This window comes from Cuculus canorus, chromosome 32 (genome assembly GCF_017976375.1).
Source record: "Cuculus canorus isolate bCucCan1 chromosome 32, bCucCan1.pri, whole genome shotgun sequence".
Classification (NCBI taxonomy): domain Eukaryota; kingdom Metazoa; phylum Chordata; class Aves; order Cuculiformes; family Cuculidae; genus Cuculus; species Cuculus canorus.
Window position 1 is genome coordinate 421,144 of NC_071432.1, and position 20,482 is coordinate 441,625.

A 20,482-nucleotide genomic window follows, 5' to 3' on the forward strand; every position below is an offset into this window, starting at 1 on the left:
CCGCTCTCGGGGACCAATGGGATCGCGCGGTGCTGCGGGGCGGTGACGCCACGCCCTCAACAAAGATGGCGGAGCGGCCCATGGGGGAAATAAACGGGGCGCCCTTAACCAAGATGGCGGCCAAGGGGGACCTAAACGGGGCGCCTTCAACAAGATGGCGGCCAACGGGGAAATAAAAGGGGCGCCCTTAACCAAGATGGCGGCCAATGGGAAGTTAAACGGGGCGCCCTCAGTCAAGATGGCGTCAGAGGCTTCGCGTAAGCCCCGCCTTCTGCCCGCTGATTGGCGGAGCTGCCGCGGGGGAGGGGGAGCGGGACGGGGACGGCGGAGAAGATGGAGGGTGAGAGGAACTGGGAGCGCTGGGAGCGGGAATGGGGGGACTGGGGGGGCACTGGGAGCAATGGGGGGGAAACTGGGAGGATCTGGGGGGGACCTGGGAGCGCTGGGAGGGGGGGGAATGGGGGGACTGGGGGGCACTGGGAGGGAGCTGGGAGCAATGGGGGGAACTGGGGTGGAACTGGGGGCACTGGGGGAAATGGTTGGGGGAAGTGGGGGGAACTGGGAGGGAACTGGGAGGAGGATGGGGGGAACTGGGAGGGAACTGGGAGGAGGATGGGGGGAACTGGGGGGTGAACTGTGGGGGAACTGGTGGTGGGAACTGGGGGGAAGTGGGAGGAGGACGGGGGGAACTGGGGGCAACTGGGGGGGGAACTGGTGGGGGGAACTGGGAGAACTGGTGAGGGGAACTGGGGAGAACTGGTGGGGGAACTGGGAGAACTGGTGAGGGGAACTGGGGGGAACTGGTGGGGGAACTGGGGAGAATTAGTGAGGGAACTGGGGGGAACTGGTGGGGGAACTGGTGGTACTGGGGGGGAACTGGGGGGGGAACTGGGGGGAACTGGTGGGGAACTGGTGGGAACTGGTGAGGGGAACTGGTGGGAACTGGGGGGGGAACTGGGGGGGAACTGGTGGGAACTGGTGGGGGAACTGGGAAACTGGGGGGGAACTGGGAGGAGGACAGGGGGAACTGGGGGGACCTGGTGGGGGAACGGGGGGGGAACTGGGGGGGGGGGCCGCAGGACACTGGGAGGGCACTGGATTGGCACTGGGAACGTTGTGGGGCGGCACTGGGGTGGCACTGGTGCGCACTGGTGTGAACGGGTGCGCACTGGTGTGCACTGGGGCGCAGGCGAGCGGAAGGACGCGGCGCTGCTGGAGCTGCTCGAGGCGCTGCATGAGCTGCACAGGGGACGCGAGCGGCTGCGCCTCAGCCTCGCGCAGGTGACACCAGTGCCCACCAGTGCCCACCAGTACCCACCAGTACCCACCAGTGCCCACCAGTACCCACCAGTGCCCACCAGTGCCCACCAGTGCCCACCAGTACCCACCAGTGCCCACCAGTGCCGCCCACCAGTGCCCACCAGTGCCCACCAGTGCCGCCCACAGCCCTCCCAGGGACCCCAATGTCTCTTAGACCCCTTCCCAGTGACCCCCAGTCCCTCTTAGATCTCTTCCAGTCCCTCCCAGTCTCTCTTAACCCCCTTCCCAGTGACCCCCAGTCCCTCCCAGTCCCTCTTAGATCCCTCCCAGTGACCCCCAGTCCCTCCCAGTCCCTCTTAGATCCCTCCCAGTGACCCCCAGTCCCTCCCAGATCCCTCCCAGTGATTTCCAGTCCCTCCCAGATCCCTCCCAGTGATCTCCAGTCCCTCCCAGATCCCTCCCAGTGACTTCCAGTCCCTCCCAGTCCCTCTTAAACCCCTTCCCAGTTGCTCCCAGTCTCCTCCCAGTACTCTGTAGACTCTTATCCCCAGGGCTGGCAGTGACCCCTGCCCCAGCTCCCGGGCTGGCCCCGCCCCCTCGGGCTGGCCCCACCCCCTGAGCCTCGGCCCCGCCCCCAGGGCTGGCAGTGCCCCGCCCCTGACCCTCGGCCCCTCCCCCAGGGCTGGCAGTGCCCCGCCCCCTGACCCTCGGCTCCGCCCCCAGGGCTGGCAGTGCCCCGCCCCCTGAGCCCCGGCCCCGCCCCCAGGGCTGGCAGTGCCCCGCCCCCTGACCCTCGGCCCCGCCCCCAGGGCCGGCAGTGCCCCGCCCCCTGACCCTCGGCCCCGCCCCCAGGGCTGGCAGTGCCCCGCCCCCTGAGCCCCGGCCCCGCCCCCAGGGCTGGCAGTGCCCCGCCCCCTGAGCCCCGGCCCCGCCCCCAGGGCTGGCAGTGCCCCGCCCCCTGAGCCCCGGCCCCGCCCCCAGGGCTGGCAGTGCCCCGCCCCCTGAGCCCCGGCCCCGCCCCCAGGGCTGGCAGTGCCCCGCCCCCTGACCCTCGGCCCCGCCCCCAGGGCTGGCAGTGCCCCGCCCCTGACCCCGGCCCCGCCCCCAGGGCTGGCAGTGCCCCGCCCCCTGACCCCCGGCCCCGCCCCCAGGGCTGACAGTGCCCCGCCCCCTGAGCCCCGGCCCCGCCCCCAGGGCTGGCAGTGCCCCGCCCCCTGAGCCCCGGCCCCGCCCCCAGGGCTGGCTCTCATTGGCTCAGGCTCGGTACACTCTCGGCTCTTCCCGGGTTTCGTCTCTGCAGTTCGGAGCCCACATGGAGCCGCGCGTCCGCGTCCGCGTCCGGTGACACCGCGACACCGGGACACGGGGACACGGGGACAGAGGGACACGGGGACACCAGGGACAGAGGGACAGAGGGACAGAGGGACACGGGGACAGAGGGACAGGGGGGACACAGGACTTGGGGACATGGGGATGGACACAGGGACAGGGGATGGGTATAGGGATGGACATGGGGACAGAGGAACATGGGATGGACATGGGGACATGAGGATGGATACAGGAACGTGGGGACAGAGGGACATGGGGACAGGGAGACAGAGAGATGGACGTGGGGACAGAAGGACATGGGGAGAAGGACGCGGATGGACATGGGGATATGGAGAATATGGGGATGGACGTGGGGACAGAGGGGGACAGAGGGACACGGGGGGACAGAGGGATATGGGGATGGACACAGGGATGGGATGGTGGACATGGGGACACGGGGACATGAGGGGGACAGAGAGACATGGGGACATGGGGACACGGGGATGGATGTGGGGACAGGGGGACATGAGGACATGGGGGGACATGGGGACACGGGGGGACAGAGAGACACGGGGGGACAGGGATGGGATGGACATTGGGACACGGGGACACGAGGATGGACGTGGGGACAGAGGGACACGGGGGGACAGAGGGACACAGGGGGACAGAGGGACATGGGGGGGACAGAGGGACGCGGGGGGACATGGGGACAGAGGGACACGGGGGGACAGAGGGACACAGGGGGACAGAGGGACACGTGGGGACAGAGGGACGCGGGGACCCCCCCAGGGGGTGTGTGGGTGCCCGGAGGGTCCCCTGTGGGGGGGAGGGGGGGGGTGGTGACAGCACTGTCCCCTCTGTCCCCCCCAGACAGGACCCGGGGAACCCCCCGACCTTCCAGGAGGTGACGGGGGAGAACCCCAAGAGCCCCACGGCCCGCGGGGGGGCGACGGTGAGGGGGGGGAGCTGTGGGCAGCTATGGGGCAGCTATGGGGGTCTCTATGGGTCTCGGGGGTCTCTGTGGGGTTTTGGGGTCCCCTGTGGCTCTGGGGGGGCTCTATGGGGTTTTAGGGGATCCCTGTGGCTCTGGGGGGTTCCTATGGGCTTTGGGGGTTCCCTGTGAATCTGGGGGGTCTCTATGGGGTTTGGGGGTCCCTATGGTTTTGGGGTCCCCTGTGGCTCTGGGGGGTTTCTATGGGGTTTGGGGTTCCCTATGGGCTTTGGGGGTTCCCTGTGAATCTGGGGGTTCTCTATGGGGTTTTGGGGTCCTCTGTGGCTCTGGGGGGGCTCTATGGGGTTTGGGGTTCCCTATGGGCTTTGGGGGTTCCCTGTGATTCTGGGGGGTCTCTATGGGGTTTGGGGGTCCCTATGGTTTTGGGGTCCCCTGTGGCTCTGGGGGGGCTCTATGGGTTTGGGGGTTCCCTGTGACTCTGGGGGTTCTGTATGGGGTTTTGGGGTCCCCTGTGGTTCTGCGGGGGTCTCTATGGGGTTTTGGGGTCCCCTGTGACTCTGGGGGGTCTCTATGGGGTTTGGGGGTTCCCTGTGGGTCTGTGGGGGTTCCTATGGGGTTTGGGGGTCCCCTGTGGCTCTGGGGGGTCTCTATGGGGTTTGGAGGTCCCTATGGTTTTGGGGTTCCCTGTGGCTCTGGGGGGGTTCCCTGTGGGGTTTTGGGGTCCCCTATGGGGTTTATGGGTCTCCTATGGGGTTTTGGGGTCCCCTGTGGCTGTGGGGGGGCTCTATGGGGTTTAGGGGTCCCTATGGTTTTGGGGTCCCCTGTGACTCTGGGGGGGGTCTCTATGGGGTTTTGGGGTCTCCTGTGGGTCTGGGGGGGTTCCTATAGGGTTTGGGGTTCCCTATGGGGTTTGTGGGTCCCCTATGGGGTTTTGGGGTTCCCTGTAACTCTGGGGGTTCTCTATGGGGTTTTGGGGTCCTCTGTGGCTCTGGGGGGGCTCTATGGGGTTTTGGGGGTTCCCTGTGGCTCTGGGGGGTTCCTATGGGGTTTGGGGTTCCCTATGGGCTTTGGGGGTTCCCTGTGGCTCTGGGGGGTCTCTATGGGGTTTGGGGGTCCCTATGGTTTTGGGGTCCCCTGTGGCTCTGGGGGGCTCTATGGGTTTGGGGGTTCCCTGTGACTCTGGGGGTTCTCTATGGGGTTTTGGGGTCCCCTGTGGCTCTGGGGGCTCTATGGGTTTGGGGGTTCCCTGTGGCTCTGGGGGGGGTCTCTATGGGGTTTTGGGGTCCCTATGGGGTTTGGGGGTTCCCTGTGGCTCTGGGGGGTCTCTATGGGGTTTGGGGGTCTCCTGTGGGTCTGTGGGGGTTCCTGTGGGGTTTTGGGGTCCCCCCTGGCTCTGGGGGTCCCCACAGCTGCCGTTCCCCCCCCCCCCCAGGGCTGTGTTTGCGGCGCTCTCCCCGCGGGGTCCCCTCGGGCGCCCCCCCCCGCGCCCCCCCCGACCCCCTCAACGCTTTTGGGGTTCTGCTGCCCCTCAGTCTGCGCAGAGCCCAGAGCTGCTTCCAGCACGGTCAGGGGGGACCCCAAAACCCGGGGGGGACCCCAAAACCCGGGGGGGGGCACAAAACCCGGGGGGGCCCCCAAAACCCGGGGGGGGGGACACAAAACCCGGGGGGGGGGGCACAAACCCAGGGGGGACCCCAAAACCCGGGGGGGGACCCCAAAACCCGGGGGGGACCCCAAAACCCGGGGGGGGCACAAAACCCGGGGGGGGACCCCAAAACCGGGGGGGGAGGCCCCAAAACCCAGGGGGGGCCCCAAAACCCGAGGGGGCACAAAACCCGGGGGGGACCCCAAAACCTGGGGGAGTCCCAAAATTAAAGACGGGTCCCTAAAGTCCAGGGGGGTCCCCAAAGTCCAGGGGGGTCCCCAAAACCTGGGGGTGTCCCTGAAGTCCAGAGGAGGACCCCAAAACCTGGGGGTATGCCTTAAGTCCAGGGGAGTCCCCAAAGTCCAGGGGGGTCCCCAAAACCCGAGAATGTCCCTTAAGTCCAGGGGGGTCCCCAAAACCTGAGGGTGTCCCCAAAGTCCAGGGGGGTCCCCAAAGTCCAGGGGTGGTCCCCAAAACCTGGGGGTGTCCCCAAAGTCCAGGGGTGTCTTTTAGGTCCAGGGGGTCCCCAAACCTAAGGGTGTCCCCAAAGTAAGTCCAGGGGGGGACCCCAAAACCCAGAAGGGGACTCTAAACTCGAGGGGGGGAACATCCGGAAGCTCTTGGGGGGTCCCCCAAAACAAGGGGGGTCCCCCCTTTCCCCCCCAGGGGTGACGGCGGCGGTGGAGGTGGCGCAGCTCCAGGCGGCCGTGACGGCGGCGCTCGAGAGGTACCGCGGCCTGAGGGGAACCCCAAAACCCAACGGCAGTGGGGGGCACCGCGGGGACCCCAATAACGATGGGGGACAACGAGGGGACCCCAATAACGGCAGTGGGGGACAACGAGGGGACCCCAATGATGGGGGACAACGAGGGGACCCCAACGATGGGGGACACCATGAGGACACCAATGATGGGGGACACCGTGGGGACCCCAATGATGGGGGACAACGAGGGGACCCCAATAACGGCGGAGGACAACGAGGGGACCCCAACGATGGGGGACACCAACGAGGGGACCCCAATGATGGGGGACAACGAGGGGACCCCAATAACGATGGGGGACAACGAGAGGACTCCAACAATGATGGGGGACAACGAGAGGACCCCAATAATGGGGGACAACGAGAGGACTCCAACAATGATGGGGGACATCGTGAGGACCCCAACGATGGGGGACAACGAGGGGACCCCAATAATGACGGGGGACACCGAGGGGACCCCAACGATGGGGGACACCATGGGGACCCCAATAACGACGGGGGACAACGAGGGGACCCCAATAATGGGGGACAACGAGGGGACACTAACGATGGGGGACACCGTGAGGACACTAATGATGGGGGACACCAAGAAGACCCCAACAATAATGGGGGACACCATGGGGACCCCAACAATGGGGGACACCGAGGGGACCCCAATGATGGGGGACACCATGAGGACAACTGGAGCCGAGAGGACAACCGCAGTGTGGAGGACACCGAGGTCCCAGGTGAGAAAAGGGCTCCTGAGGACGTGGGTGGGGACAGAGAGACCTTGGGGACACCGATGGGGACCTTGGGGACAGGGATGGGGACCTTGGGGACACCGATGGAGACCTTGGGGACAGGGATGGGGACCTTGGGGACACCAATGGGGACCTTGGGGACAGGGATGGGGACCTTGGGGACAGGGATGGGGACCTTGGGGACACGGATGGGGACCTTGGGGACAGGGATGGGGACCTTGGGGACACGGATGGGGACCTTGGGGACAGGGATGGAGACTTTGGGGACACCGATGGGGACCTTGGGGACACCAATGGGGACCTTGGGGACACCGATGGGGACCTTGGGGACAGGGATGGAGACCTTGGGGACAGGGATGGAGACCTTGGGGACAGGGATGGAGACCTTGGGGACACGGATGGAGACCTTGGGGACAGGGATGGAGACCTTGGGGACACCGATGGAGACCTTGGGGACACCGATGGGGACCTTGGGGACAGGGATGGGGACCTGGGGGACACGGATGGGGACCTTGGGGACAGGGATGGGGACCTTGGGGACAGCGATGGAGACCTTGGGGACAGGGATGGAGACCTTGGGGACAGGGATGGGGACTTTGGGGACACGGATGGGGACTTTGGGGACAGGGATGGGGACATGGAGACAATGGGGGACGCTGAGACGTTGGGGGACGTGTGTGGACCCACAGGTGACACTGAGACCGTAGGGGACGGGAGGAGCTCAGGGGACACCAACGCCATGAAGGACACCAAGAGCTCCGAGGACATCAAAGCCACGGAGGACATGGAGAACACCAAGACCTTGAAGGACACCAAAGCCATGGAGACCACCACCACCATGGAGGCCACCAAGACCTTGAAGGACACCAAAGCCATGGAGAACACCACCACCATGGAGGACATCAAGACCTTGAAGGACATGGAGGCCATGGAGGACGTGAAGGCCATGGAGGTCACCGAGACCTTTAAGGACATCAAAGCCATGGAGGCCCCCAAAGCTTTGGAGGAGATGAAGGCCGTGGAGGCCCCGGAGGCCGTGGGGACGATGGGGGACGCGGTGACGGCGCAAAGAGGACACTGAGGGCCCCAATAAAGGCGCTGAAGCTCTCGGTGTCCCTCACAGCCACCGCGAGGTCACTGTGCTGTCCCTCGGCGGCCATCTTGGCGGCCATCGTGGTCTTTGGTGGCCATCTTGGCGGCCATCTTGGACGTCGGTGGCCATCTTGGTGGCCATGTTGGTCTTTGGCGGCCATCTTGGCGGCCATCTTGGCCACCCCAAGCGCTCGGTGCCACCACTGTGGTGGTCTTGGCGGCCATCTTGGTCTTTGGTAGCCATCTTGGCGGCCATCTTGGACTTCGGTGGCCATCTTGGCGGCCATCTTGGACTTCGGTGGCCATCTTGGTGGCCATCTTGGTCTTTGGTAGCCATCTTGGCGGCCATCTTGGACTTCGGTGGCCATCTTGGCGGCCATCTTGGACTTCGGTGGCCATCTTGGTGGCCATCTTGGTCTTTGGTGGCCATCTTGGTGGCCATCTTGGTCTTTGGTAGCCATCTTGGCGGCCATCTTGGATTTTGGTGGCCATCTTGACGGCCATCTTGGTCTTTGGTAGCCATCTTGGTGGCCATCTTGGACTTTGGTGGCCATCTTGGTGGCCATCTTAGACTTCGGTGGCCATCTTGGTGGCCATCTTGGTCTTTGGTGGCCATCTTGGTGGCCATCTTGGTCTTTGGTAGCCATCTTGGTGGCCATCTTGGTCTTTGATAGCTATCTTGGCGGCCATCTTGGTCTTTGGTAGCCATCTTGGCGGCCATCTTGGCCACCCCAAGTGCTCGGTGTCACCACTGTGGTAGTCTTGGCGGCCATCTTGGTCTTTGGTAGCCATCTTGATGGCCATCTTGGTCTTCGGTGGCCATCTTGGTGGCCATCTTGGTCTTTGGTGGCCATCTTGGTGGCCATCTTGGTCTTTGGTAGCCATCTTGGTGGCCATCTTGGATGTCGGTGGCCATCTTGGTGGCCATGTTGGTCTTTGGCGGCCATCTTGGTGGCCATCTTGGCAACCCCAAGCGCTCGGTGCCACCACTGTGGTGGTCTTGGCGGCCATCTTGGTCTTTGGTAGCCATCTTGGCGGCCATCTTGGACTTTGGTGGCCATCTTGACGGCCATCTTAGTCTTTGGTAGCCATCTTGGCGGCCATCTTGGACTTTGGTGGCCATCTTGATGGCCATCTTGGTCTTTGGTAGCCATCTTGGTGGCCATCTTGGCCTTTGGTGGCCATCTTGGCGGCCATCTTGGCCACCCCAAGTGCTCGGTGCCACCACTGTGGTGGTCTTGGCGGCCATCTTGGTCTTCGGTGGCCATCTTGGTGGCCATCTTGGACTTCGGTGGCCATCTTGGTCTTTGGTTGCCATCTTGGTCTTCGGTGGCCATCTTGGTGGCCATCTTGGTCTTCAGTGGCCATCTTGGTGGCCATTTTGGTCTTTGGTAGCCATCTTGGCGGCCATCTTGGCCACCCCAAGTGCTCGGTGCCACCACTGTGGTGGTCTTGGCGGCCATCTTGGTCTTTGGTAGCCATCTTGGTGGCCATCTTGGTCTTCGGTGGCCATCTTAATGGCCATCTTTGTCTTTGGTAGCCATCTTGGCGGCCATCTTGGTCTTCAGTGGCCATCTTGATGGCCATCTTGGTCTTTGGTAGCCATCTTGGCGGCCATCTTGGTTTTTGGTGGCCATCTTGGTGGCCATCTTGGTTTTTGGTGGCCATCTTGGCGGCCATCTTGGTTTTTGGTGGCCATCTTGGCGGCCATCTTGGCCACCCCAAGCACTCGGTGCCACCACCGCAGTGGTCTTGGCGGCCATCTTGGTCTTTGGCGGCCATCTTGGCAGCCATGTTGGTCTTTGGTGGCCATCTTGGTCTTTGGCAGCCATCTTGGCCACCCCAAGCGCTCGGTGCCACCACCGCGGTGGTCTTGGCGGCCATCTTGGCCTTCTTTTGACACCTCAGCGGCCACCTTGGGGTCACCCAGACGCCATCTTGGTACTCCCCCTTCCCGCCCCCTCCCCACGGCGGCCATCTTGCCCTCCCCGCGCCGCCATCTTGCCCCGCGGGTGGTGCCGGGATGGGTTTATTGGTGGCCCCTTCGCCAACACAACGTTGGGGATGGAGGATGTTGGGGAGGGGCGAAGGGAAAAAGGGGGAAGAAGGGACACCGGAAGTGGGCGTGGCCGGAAGTGGGCGGAGCTCAGCGGATGGTGTAGCGGACGTAGGGCACCTCGATGTCGGCGTCGCTGTCGTCGTTGCAGCACAACTCGAAGACCAAGGCCTTGACGTGACGCCCCAACTTCTTCTTGGAGACCCTCGTCACGATCTCCGTCATCCTGAGGAGAAGACGCGGCCATTTATGCCCTTGGAGACCACCACGGTGGTGTCTACCATGGGTTTATGGCCTTGGAGACCATCACGGTGGTGTCTACCATGGGTTTATGGTCATGGAGACCATCACGGTGGTGTCTCCATGGGTTTATGGTCATGGAGACCATCACGGTGGTGTCTCCATGGGTTTATGACCCTGGAGACCATCGTGGTGTCTACCATGGGTTTATGGCCTTGGAGACCATCGTGTGGTGTCTCCCATGGGTTTATGCCCTTGGAGACCATCACGGTGGTGTCTACCATGGCTTTATGCCCTTGGAGACCATCACGGTGGTGTCTACCATGGGTTTATGGCCTTGGAGACCATCACGGTGGTGTCTACCATGGGTTTATGCCTTGGAGACCATCACGGTGGTGTCTACCATGGGTTTATGCCCTTGGAGACCATCACGGTGGTGTCTACCATGGGTTTATGCCTTGGAGACCATCGCGGTGGTGTCTACCATGGGTTTATGGTCATGGAGACCATCACGGTGGTGTCTACCATGGGTTTATGGCCTTGGAGACCATCACGGTGGTGTCTACCATGGGTTTATGCCCCTGGAGACCATCGTGGTGGTGTCTACCATGGGTTTATGCCCTTGGAGACCACCACGGTGGTGTCTACCATGGGTTTATGGCCTTGGAGACCATCACGGTGGTGTCTACCATGGGTTTATGGCCTTGGAGACCATCACGGTGGTGTCTACCATGGGTTTATGGCATGGAGACCATCACGGTGGTGTCTACCATGGGTTTATGCCTTGGAGACCACACGGTGGTGTCTACCATGGGTTTATGGCCTTGGAGACCATCACGGTGGTGTCTACCATGGGTTTATGGTCATGGAGACCATCACGGTGGTGTCTCCCATGGGTTTATGGTCATGGAGACCATCACGGTGGTGTCTCCATGGGTTTATGGCCTGGAGACCATCGTGGTGGTGTCTACCATGGGTTTATGGCCTTGGAGACCATCACGGTGGTGTCTACCATGGGTTTATGCCTTGGAGACCATCACGGTGGTGTCTACCATGGCTTTATGCCTTGGAGACCATCACGGTGGTGTCTACCATGGGTTTATGGCCTTGGAGACCATCACGGTGGTGTCTACCATGGGTTTATGCCCTTGGAGACCATCACGGTGGTGTCTACCATGGGTTTATGGCCTTGGAGACCATCGGGTGGTGTCTACCATGGGTTTATGGCCTTGGAGACCATCGCGGTGGTGTCTACCATGGGTTTATGGTCCTGGAGACCATCACGGTGGTGTCTCCATGGGTTTATGGCCTTGGAGACCATCGGTGGTGTCTACCATGGGTTTATGGCTTGGAGACCATCGGTGGTGTCTACCATGGGTTTATGGTCTTGGAGACCATCACGGTGGTGTCTACCATGGGTTTATGCCTTGGAGACCATCACGGTGGTGTCTACCATGGGTTTATGGTCTTGGAGACCATCACGGTGGTGTCTACCATGGGTTTATGGCCTTGGAGACCATCACGGTGGTGTCTACCATGGGTTTATGGCCTTGGAGACCATCACGGTGGTGTCTACCATGGGTTTATGGCATGGAACCATCGTGGTGGTGTCTACCATGGGTTTATGCCTTGGAGACCATCACGGTGGTGTCTCCATGGGTTTATGCCTTGGAGACCATCACGGTGGTGTCTACCATGGGTTTATGGCCTTGGAGACCATCACGGTGGTGTCTACCATGGGTTTATGCCTTGGAGACCATCGTGGTGGTCTACCATGGGTTTATGCCTTGGAGACCATCATGGTGGTGTCTCCATGGGTTCCTGCCCTTGAGGACCACGGTGGAGACGTACGGTTGGTCGTGGCGTTCGCGCAGCTTCGCCGCCGGCATGAAGAAGGAGTAGAGCATGGAGACTCCTTGGGACAACATGGTGATCTCCAGGCGGTGCTCCTTCTGCAGAGGACACGCGGAGGAGGACACGGAGACCTCACGTGTGGGGTCGGGAGCGCCCAAAGGTGCCCCACGGTCACCCCTCGGCCTCAACGAGGACCACAAACGGTGGTGGCCGCATCTCCCCACCTTCCTTGGGTGGAGCTTCTGCGGTGGAGCTTCACCCAAGGAGGTTCGGAGGTGGCCAAGTGTCCCCCGAGGACCTCTCCCAGTCCCTCCCAGTCCCTCCCAGTACCTTGAAGTAGGCGAGGAACTGGCGCAGGGTCATCTCCTGCCCGTCGGGCTGCAGCCCCTGAACCTCAAAGCGGTCCCACAGCGTCCACTCCACCTCGTAGTACTGGTGGGGAGTCACCGGCGGGGGGTCAGCGGCCACCGGGGACCATCGGGGACCACCGGGCAGCTCGAGGGGCCCCAGCGAGACCTCGACCCACCTTGAGAACCCAGTGTGATCCCACCAGGACCCCAAAACTCCTCAAGAAACCAACTCTGAACCTTCAAAGACCCCAAAACTCCTCAAGAACTCAACCTTGAACCTTTGACCCCAAAACACCTCAGAACTCAATCTTGACCTTTGAGGACCCAAAACACTCAAAACCCAACTTGAACCTTCAGACCCCAAAACACCTCAAGAACCCAATGTTGAACCTTCAAAGACCCCAAAACTCCTCAAGAACTCAATCTTGGACCTTTGAGGACCCCAAAACACCTCAAAAACCAACATTGATGCTTCAAAGACCCCAAAACACCTCAAGAACCAATGTTAAACCTTCAGAGACCCCAAAACCTCAGAACCCAACTTGAACCTTCACAGACCCCAAACCCTCTCAGAACCCAATTTGAACCTTCAGACTCAAAACACCTCAAGAACTCAACTTGACTTCAGGACCCAAAACACCTCAGAACCCAACGTTGAACCTTCAAGACCCCAAACCTCAAGAACCAACACCTTCGAGACCCAAAACACCTCAAGAACCCAACGTTGAACTTCAAGACCCCAAAACTCCTCAAGAACCCAACATAACTTCGAGACCCCAAAACACTCAAGAACTCAATTGAACCTTCAGAGACCCCAAAACACCTCCAGAACCCAACTCTGATCCTTCAAAGACCCCAAACCACCTCCAGAATCCAACGTTGAACCTTCAAAGACCCAAAACACCTCAAGAACCCAACGTTGAACCTTCAAAGACCCCAAAACACCTCAGAACTCAATCTTGGACCTTTGAGGACCCCAAAACACCTCAAGAACTCAACATTGATGCTTCAAAGACCCCAAAACACCTCAAGAACTCAATGTTGAACCTTCAGAGACCCCAAAACACCTCAAGAACCCAATGTTGAACCTTCAGAGACCCCAAAACACCTCCAGAACCCAACGTTGAACCTTCAGAGACCCCAAAACACCTCCAGAACCCAACGTTGAACCTTCAGAGACCCCAAAACTCCTCAAGAACTCAATCTTGGACCTTTGAGGACACCTCAAGAACCCAACATTGATGCTTCAAAGACCCCAAAACTCCTCAAGAACCCAATGTTGAACCTTCGAGAACTCCAAAACACCTCAAGAACCCAATTCTGAACCTTCAAAGACCCCAAAACACCTCCAGAACCCAACGTTGAACCTTCGAGGACTCCAAAACACCTCAAGAACCCAACTTTGAACCTTTAAAGACCTCAAAACACCTCAAGAACCCAATGTTGAACCTTCAAAGACCCCAAAACACCTCCAGAACCCAACGTTGAACCTTCAAAGACCCCAAAACACCTCAAGAACCCAACTCTGATCCTTCAAAGACCCCAAACCACCTCCAGAATCCAACGTTGAACCTTCAGAGACCCCAAAACACCTCAAGAACCCAACTCTGATCCTTCAAAGACCCCAAACCACCTCCAGAATCCAACGTTGAACCTTCAGAGACCCCAAAACACCTCCAGAACCCAACTCTGATCCATCAAAGACCCCAAAACACCTCAAGAACCCAACTCTGAACCTTCGAGGACCCCAAAACACCTCCAGAACCCAACGTTGAACCTTCAGAGACCCCAAAACACCTCCAGAACCCAATGTTGAACCTTCAAAGACCCCAACACACCTCCAGAACCCAACTTTGAACCTTCAAAGACCTCAAAACACCTCAAGAACTCAATCTTGGACCTTTGAGGACCCCAAACCACCTCCAGAACCCAACGTTGAACCTTCAGAGACCCCAAAACTCCTCAAGAACCCAACACAGAACCTTCGAGAACTCCAAAACACCTCAAGAATCCAATGTTGAACCTTCAAAGACCCCAAAACACCTCAAGAACTCAACCTTGAACCTCTGAGGACCCCAAAACACCTCCAGAACCCAACATTGAACCTTTGAGGACACCTCAAGAACCCAACATTGATGCTTCAAAGACCCCAAAACACCTCCAGAACCCAACGTTGAACCTTCAGAGACCCCAAAACACCTCCAGAACCCAACGTTGAACCTTCAGAGACCCCAAAACACCTCCAGAACCCAACTCTGATCCATCAAAGACCCCAAAACACCTCAAGAACCCAACTCTGAACCTTCGAGGACCCCAAAACACCTCCAGAACCCAACATAGAACTTTCGAGAACTCCAAACCACCTCAAGAATCCAACGTTGAACCTTCAGAGACCCCAAAACACCTCAAGAACCCAATGTTGAACCTTCAGAGACCCCAAAACACCTCCAGAACCCAACGTTGAACCTTCAGAGACCCCAAAACACCTCCAGAACCCAACGTTGAACCTTCAAAGACCCCAAAACACCTCAAGAACTCAATCTTGGACCTTTGAGGACCCCAAAACACTTCCAGAACCCAACTCTGAACCTTCGAGGACTCCAAAACACCTCCAGAACCCAACGTTGAACCTTCAGAGACCCCAAAACTCCTCCAGAACCCAACCTTGAACCTTCAAAGACCCCAAAACACCTCCAGAATCCAACGTTGAACCTTCAGAGACCCCAAAACACCTCCAGAACCCAACGTTGACCCCACCAGGACCCCAAAGCTCCTCGAGAAGCCAACGTGGACCCCCCCCCGGTGGCCCCTGAGGAGCGCTGGAGATGTCCCACCTTGTTGCGGGGACAGGCGAGCGGCTCCGAGAAGCCGATGAAGGGCAGCGCCAGGTTGAGGAACGCGTTCTTGTAGGAGGACAAGCGGCGGTGGCCCTGGACCAGCTTGTAGAGCTCCAGGCAGGCCAGGCCCACCACGGCCGCCGTGGTGGTGGCGATGGCCGGGATGATCTTCCCCGCGATCAGTTTGCTCTGAAAGACGGGGAGGAACACGTGAGGACCAGGTGGACGCTCCAAAAGACCTCCAGAACCCAACCTGGAACCCACCGGGACCCCAAAACACCTCAAGAACCCAACCTGGAACCCACCAGGAACCCAAAACACCTCAAGAACCCAACCTGGAACCCACCAGGACCCCAAAACACCTCGAGAACCCAACCTGGAACCCACCAGGACCCCAAAACACCTCGAGAACCCAACCTGGAACCCACCAGGACCCCAAAACACCTCGAGAACCCAACCTGGAACCCACCAGGACCCCAAAACACCTCCAGAACCCAACCTGGAACCCACCAGGACCCCAAAACACCTCCAGAACCCAACCTGGAACCCACCAGGACCCCAAAACACCTCTAAACCCCAACTTTGAACCTTTGAGGACACCTCAAGAACTCAACATTGATGCTTCAAAGACCTCAGAACACCTCAAGAACTCAACCTTGAACCTCTGAGGACCCCAAAACCTCAAGAACCCAACCCTGAACCTCTGAGGACCCCAAAACACCTCCAGAACCCAACGTTGAACCTTCAAAGACCCCAAAAACACCTCAAGACCTCAACTTTGAAACCTTTGAGGACACCTCCAGAACCCCAACATTGATGCTTCAAAGACCCCAAAACACCTCCAGAACCCAACGTTGAACCTCTGAGGACCCCAAAACACCTCAAGAACCCAACTTTGAACCATCAAAGACCCCACAACACCTCCAGAAAACCAACGTTGAACCTTTGAGGACACCCTCAAGAACCCAACATTGATGCTTCAAAGACCCCCAAAACACCTCCAGAACCCAACGTTGACCTCTGAGGACCCCAAAACACCTCCAGAACCCAACGTTAGAAACCTTCGAGGACCCCAAAAACACCTCAAGAAACCCAACGTTGAACCTTTGAGGACACCTCAAGAACCAACATTGATGCTTCAAAGACCCCAAACACCTCAGAACCCAACCCTGAACCTCTGAGGACCCCAAACACCTCAAGAACCCAATCTTGAACCTTTGGAAGACCCAAAACACCTCCAGAACCCAACTTTGAACCTTTGAGGACACCTCAAGAACTCAACATTGATGCTTCAAAGACCCCCAAAACACCTCAAGAACCCAACGTTGAACCTTCAGAGACCCAAAACACCTCCAGAACCCAACGTTGAACCTTTGAAGACCCCAAAACACCTCCAGAACCCAACTTGAACCTTTGAGGACACCTCAAGAACTCAACATTGATGCTTCAAAGACCCCCAAAACACCTCCAGAACCAACGTTGAACCTTCAGAGACCCCCAAAACACCTCCAGAACCCAACGTTGACCCTTTGAGGACCCCCCAAAACCCCCTCGGAACCCCCAAACCCCACCTTGTGGCGGTCAGCGGGGGGGATGTCATAGTTCTCCGCTCGGAGGTGGAAGCGGCGACGATGAAGTCCATATGGAAGTTGGTTGTCGTCGTCCTGAGTGGGGGAAGAGAGGCACCCATGGGTGGGGGGTGGGGGAGGGGCAGCACCCCATGGGTGCTCTGAGGGGGAAGGGGGTGGGGGGAAAAGGGGGGACCCCCCCCGAACCTTCTCGAAGTCGATGGGGAACATCCGGAACCCCGAGAGCTCCTCAGGACTCGGCAGCGACGCCTTCAGCCTCCTCCAGACGACCGTCGTCTGCGCCGGAGAACCCCCGGAGTGACCCCAAAAATCCCCCACGGGGACCCCCAAAACCCCAAAGGACCCCAAAAACCCCCACGGGGGACCCCAAAAACCCCCAAAGGACCCCAAAAACCACCAAAGGGACCCAAAAACCACCAAAGGAACCCAAAAACCCCCAAAGGGACCCAAACAAAACCACCAAAGGAACCCAAAAAAGCTCCAAAGGACCCCCAAAAAGCTCCAAAGGAACCCAAAAACCACCAAAGGACCACAAAAACCTCCACGGGGGACCCCAAAAACCACCAAAGGACCCCAAAAAACGTCCAAAGGACCCCAAAAAGCTCCAAAGGACCCCCCAAAAATCACCAAAGGACCCCAAAAACACCAAAGGAACCCAAAAAGCTCCAAGGACCCCAAAACCCCAAAGGGACCCAAAAACCACAAAGGAACCCAAAAAGCTCCAAAGGACCCCAAAAACCTCCACGGGGGACCCCAAAAACACCAAAGGACCCCAAAACCCCAAAGGACCCCAAAAACCTCCACGGGGGACCCCAAAAAGCTCCAAAGGAACCCAAAAAGCTCCAAAGGACCCCAAAACTCCAAAGGACCCCAAAAACCCCCAAAGGGACCCAAAAACCACCAAAGGACCCCAAAAACCCCCAAAGGGACCCAAAAACCACCAAAGGACCCCAAAAACCCCCAAAGGACCCCAAAAACCTCCATGGGGGCCCAAAAACACCAAAGGACCCCAAAAAGCTCCAAAGGACCCCAAAACTCCAAAGGACCCCAAAAACCACCAAAGGAACCCAAAAGCCTCCAAAGGACCCCCAAAACCCCCAAAGGACCCCAAAACCCCCCCATGGGGGACCTCAAAACCACCAAAGGACCCCAAAAAGCTCCAAAGGACCCCAAAACTCCAAAGGACCCCAAAAAACCCCAAAGGACCCCAAAAACGCCCAAAGGACCCCAAAAACCTCCACGGAGGACCCCAAAACCCCCCCATACCCCCCCCCCAGCTACCCCCAAAACCCCACTTTTTCCCCCATAGCCCCCCCCAAACCTTATCAGGGTACCCCCAAACCCCCCATAGCGCCCCCCAGGTACCCCCAAACCCCAATTTTTCTCTCACAGCCCCCCCCAAACCCCTCCAGGTACCCCCAAACCCTACTTTTTTCCCCCCATAGCCTCCCTCAGGGTACCCCCAAATCTCCTCTATAGCCCCCCCAAACCCCATCAGCGTACCCCTAAACCCCCCATAGCCTCCCCCAATCCCCCCCAGGTACCCCCAAACCCCACTTTTTCCCCCCATAGTCCCCCCAAACCCTACCAGGTACCCCAAACCCCCCCCTAGCCCCCCCAAACGCCCCCCCCAGGTTCCCCCCAAACCCCACTTTTTCCCCCCATAGCCCCCCCAAACCCCTCTCAGGGTACCCCCAAAACCCCACTTTTTTCCCTCCATAGCCCCCCCAAACCCCCTCAGGGTACCCCCAAACCCCACTTTTTCCCCTATAGCCCCCCCCACCCCACCCCAGGTCCCCCCCAAACCCCACTTTTTCCCTCTATACCCCCCCCAAACCCCATCAGGGTACCCCCCAACCCCCTATAGCCCCCCCAAACCCCATTAGGGTACCCCCAAACCCCCTATAGCCCCCCCCAAACCCCATTAGGGTACCCCCAAACCCCCCATAGCCACCCCAACCCCCCCCCAGGTCCCCCCAAACCCCACTTTTTCCCTCCATAGCCCCCCCAAACCCCATTAGGGTACCCCCAAACCCCCTATAGCCCCCCCCAAACCCCATCAGGGTACCCCCAAACCCCCCATAGCCCCCCCAGGTCCCCCCAAACCCCACTTTTTTTCCCCCTATAGCCCCCCCAAACCCCATCAGGGTACCCCAAACCCCCTAAAGCCCCCACCAAACCCCATCAGGGTACCCCCAAACCCCCCATAGCCCCCGGCCAGGTCCCCCAAACCCCACTTTTTTTCCCCCTATAGCCCCCCCAAACCCATCAGGGTACCCCCAAACCCCCTAAAGCCCCCCCCCAAACCCCAATCAGTGTACCCCCAAACCCCCCCATAGCCCCCCCAAACCCCACTTTTTCCCCCCTATATAGCCCCCCCAAACCCCCCCTGGGGTCCCCTCAAACCCCCTATAGCCCCCCCAAACCCCATCAGGGTACCCCCAAACCCCCTATAGCCCCCCCCAAACCCCATCAGGGTACCCCCAAACCCCCCATTAGCCCCCCCAGGTCCCCCCAACCCCCACTTTTTCCCCCTATAGCCCCCTCAAACCCCATTAGGGTACCCCCAAATCTCCTATAGTCCCCCAAAACCCCATTAGGGTACCCCCCAAACCCCCCCATAGCCCCCCCAAACCCCACTTTTTTTCCCCCCTATAGCCCCCCCAAACCCCCCTGGGGTCCCCTCAAACCCCCTATAGCCCCCCCCAAACCCCACCAGGGTACCCCAAACCCCCTATACCCCCCCCCAAACCCCCATCAGGGTACCCCCCAAACCCCCCATAGCCCCCCCAGGTCCCCCCCAAACCCCACTTTTTCCCCCCCTATAGCCCCCTCAAACCCCATTAGGGTACCCCCCAAATCTCCTATAGTCCCCCAAACCCCATTAGGGTACCCCCAAACCCCCTATAGCCCCCCCAAACCCCCTTCAGGGTACCCCCCAAACCCCCTATAGCCCCCCCAAACCCCATTAGGGTACCCCCAAACCCCCTATAGCCCCCCCCCAAACCCCATCAGTGTACCCCCAAACCCCCCATTAGCCCCCCCAGGTCCCCCCAAACCCCACTTTTTTCCCCCCTATAGCCCCCCCCCAACCCCATCAGGGTACCCCCAAACCCCTAAAGCCCCCACCAAACCCCATCAGTGTACCCCCAAACCCCCCATAGCCCCCCCCAAACCCCACTTTTTCCCCCCTATAGCCCCCCCAAACCCCCCTGGGGTCCCCTCAAACCCCCTATAGCCCCCCCCAAACCCCATCAGGGTACCCCCAAACCCCCCATAGCCCCCCCCCAGGTCCCCCCAAACCCCACTTTTTTCCCCCTATAGCCCCCCCAAACCCCATTAGGGTACCCCCAAATCTCCTATAGTCCCCCAAACCCCATTAGGGTACCCCCAAACCCCCCATAAGCCCCCCCAAACCCAACTTTTTTCCCCCCTATAGCCCCCCAAACCCCCCTGGGGTCCCCTCAAACCCCCTATAGCCCCCCCCCCAAACCCCAATCAGGGTACCCCCAAACCCCCTATAGCCCCCCCAAACCCCATCAGGGTACCCCCAAACCCCCCATTAGCCCCCCCAGGTCCCCCCCAACCCCACTTTTTCCCCCCTATAGCCCCCTCAAACCCCATTAGGGTACCCCCAATCTCTCTATAGTCCCCCAAACCCCATTTAGGGTACCCCCAAACCCTCCATAGCCCCCCCCAGGTCCCCCGAAAACCCCACTTTTTCCCCCCCATAGCCCCCCCCAAACCCCACTTTTTCCCCCCTATAGCCCCCCCAAACCCCCTCAGGGTACCCCCA

General features: G+C 59.8%; 2 protein-coding genes across 2 annotated transcripts in view; one reads left to right on the forward strand and one right to left on the reverse strand.

The window, feature by feature from the left end:
- Positions 1 to 191: 191 nt before the first annotated feature.
- On the forward strand, positions 192 to 7,939 carry CCDC115 (coiled-coil domain containing 115). The gene is given in 9 exon segments (XM_054052151.1): positions 192 to 340; positions 1,190 to 1,281; positions 2,498 to 2,601; positions 3,439 to 3,520; positions 4,953 to 4,994; positions 4,997 to 5,084; positions 5,832 to 6,304; positions 6,389 to 6,653; positions 7,358 to 7,939. Coding segments are annotated over 9 exon segments (1,545 nt in total). The 5' UTR covers positions 192 to 333; the 3' UTR covers positions 7,750 to 7,939.
- A 1,820-nt stretch (positions 7,940 to 9,759) lies between these two features.
- Positions 9,760 to 20,482, reverse strand: part of LOC104061484 (ubiquitin-like modifier-activating enzyme 1) — a 50,974-nt gene continuing 40,251 nt past the window's right edge. Inside the window, 8 exon segments of the mRNA XM_054052249.1 lie at positions 9,760 to 10,042; positions 11,908 to 12,008; positions 12,241 to 12,342; positions 15,095 to 15,286; positions 16,669 to 16,715; positions 16,718 to 16,751; positions 16,753 to 16,761; positions 16,873 to 16,945. Coding sequence (XP_053908224.1) covers positions 9,907 to 10,042; positions 11,908 to 12,008; positions 12,241 to 12,342; positions 15,095 to 15,286; positions 16,669 to 16,715; positions 16,718 to 16,751; positions 16,753 to 16,761; positions 16,873 to 16,945 — 694 coding nt within the window. The 3' untranslated portion in view covers positions 9,760 to 9,906.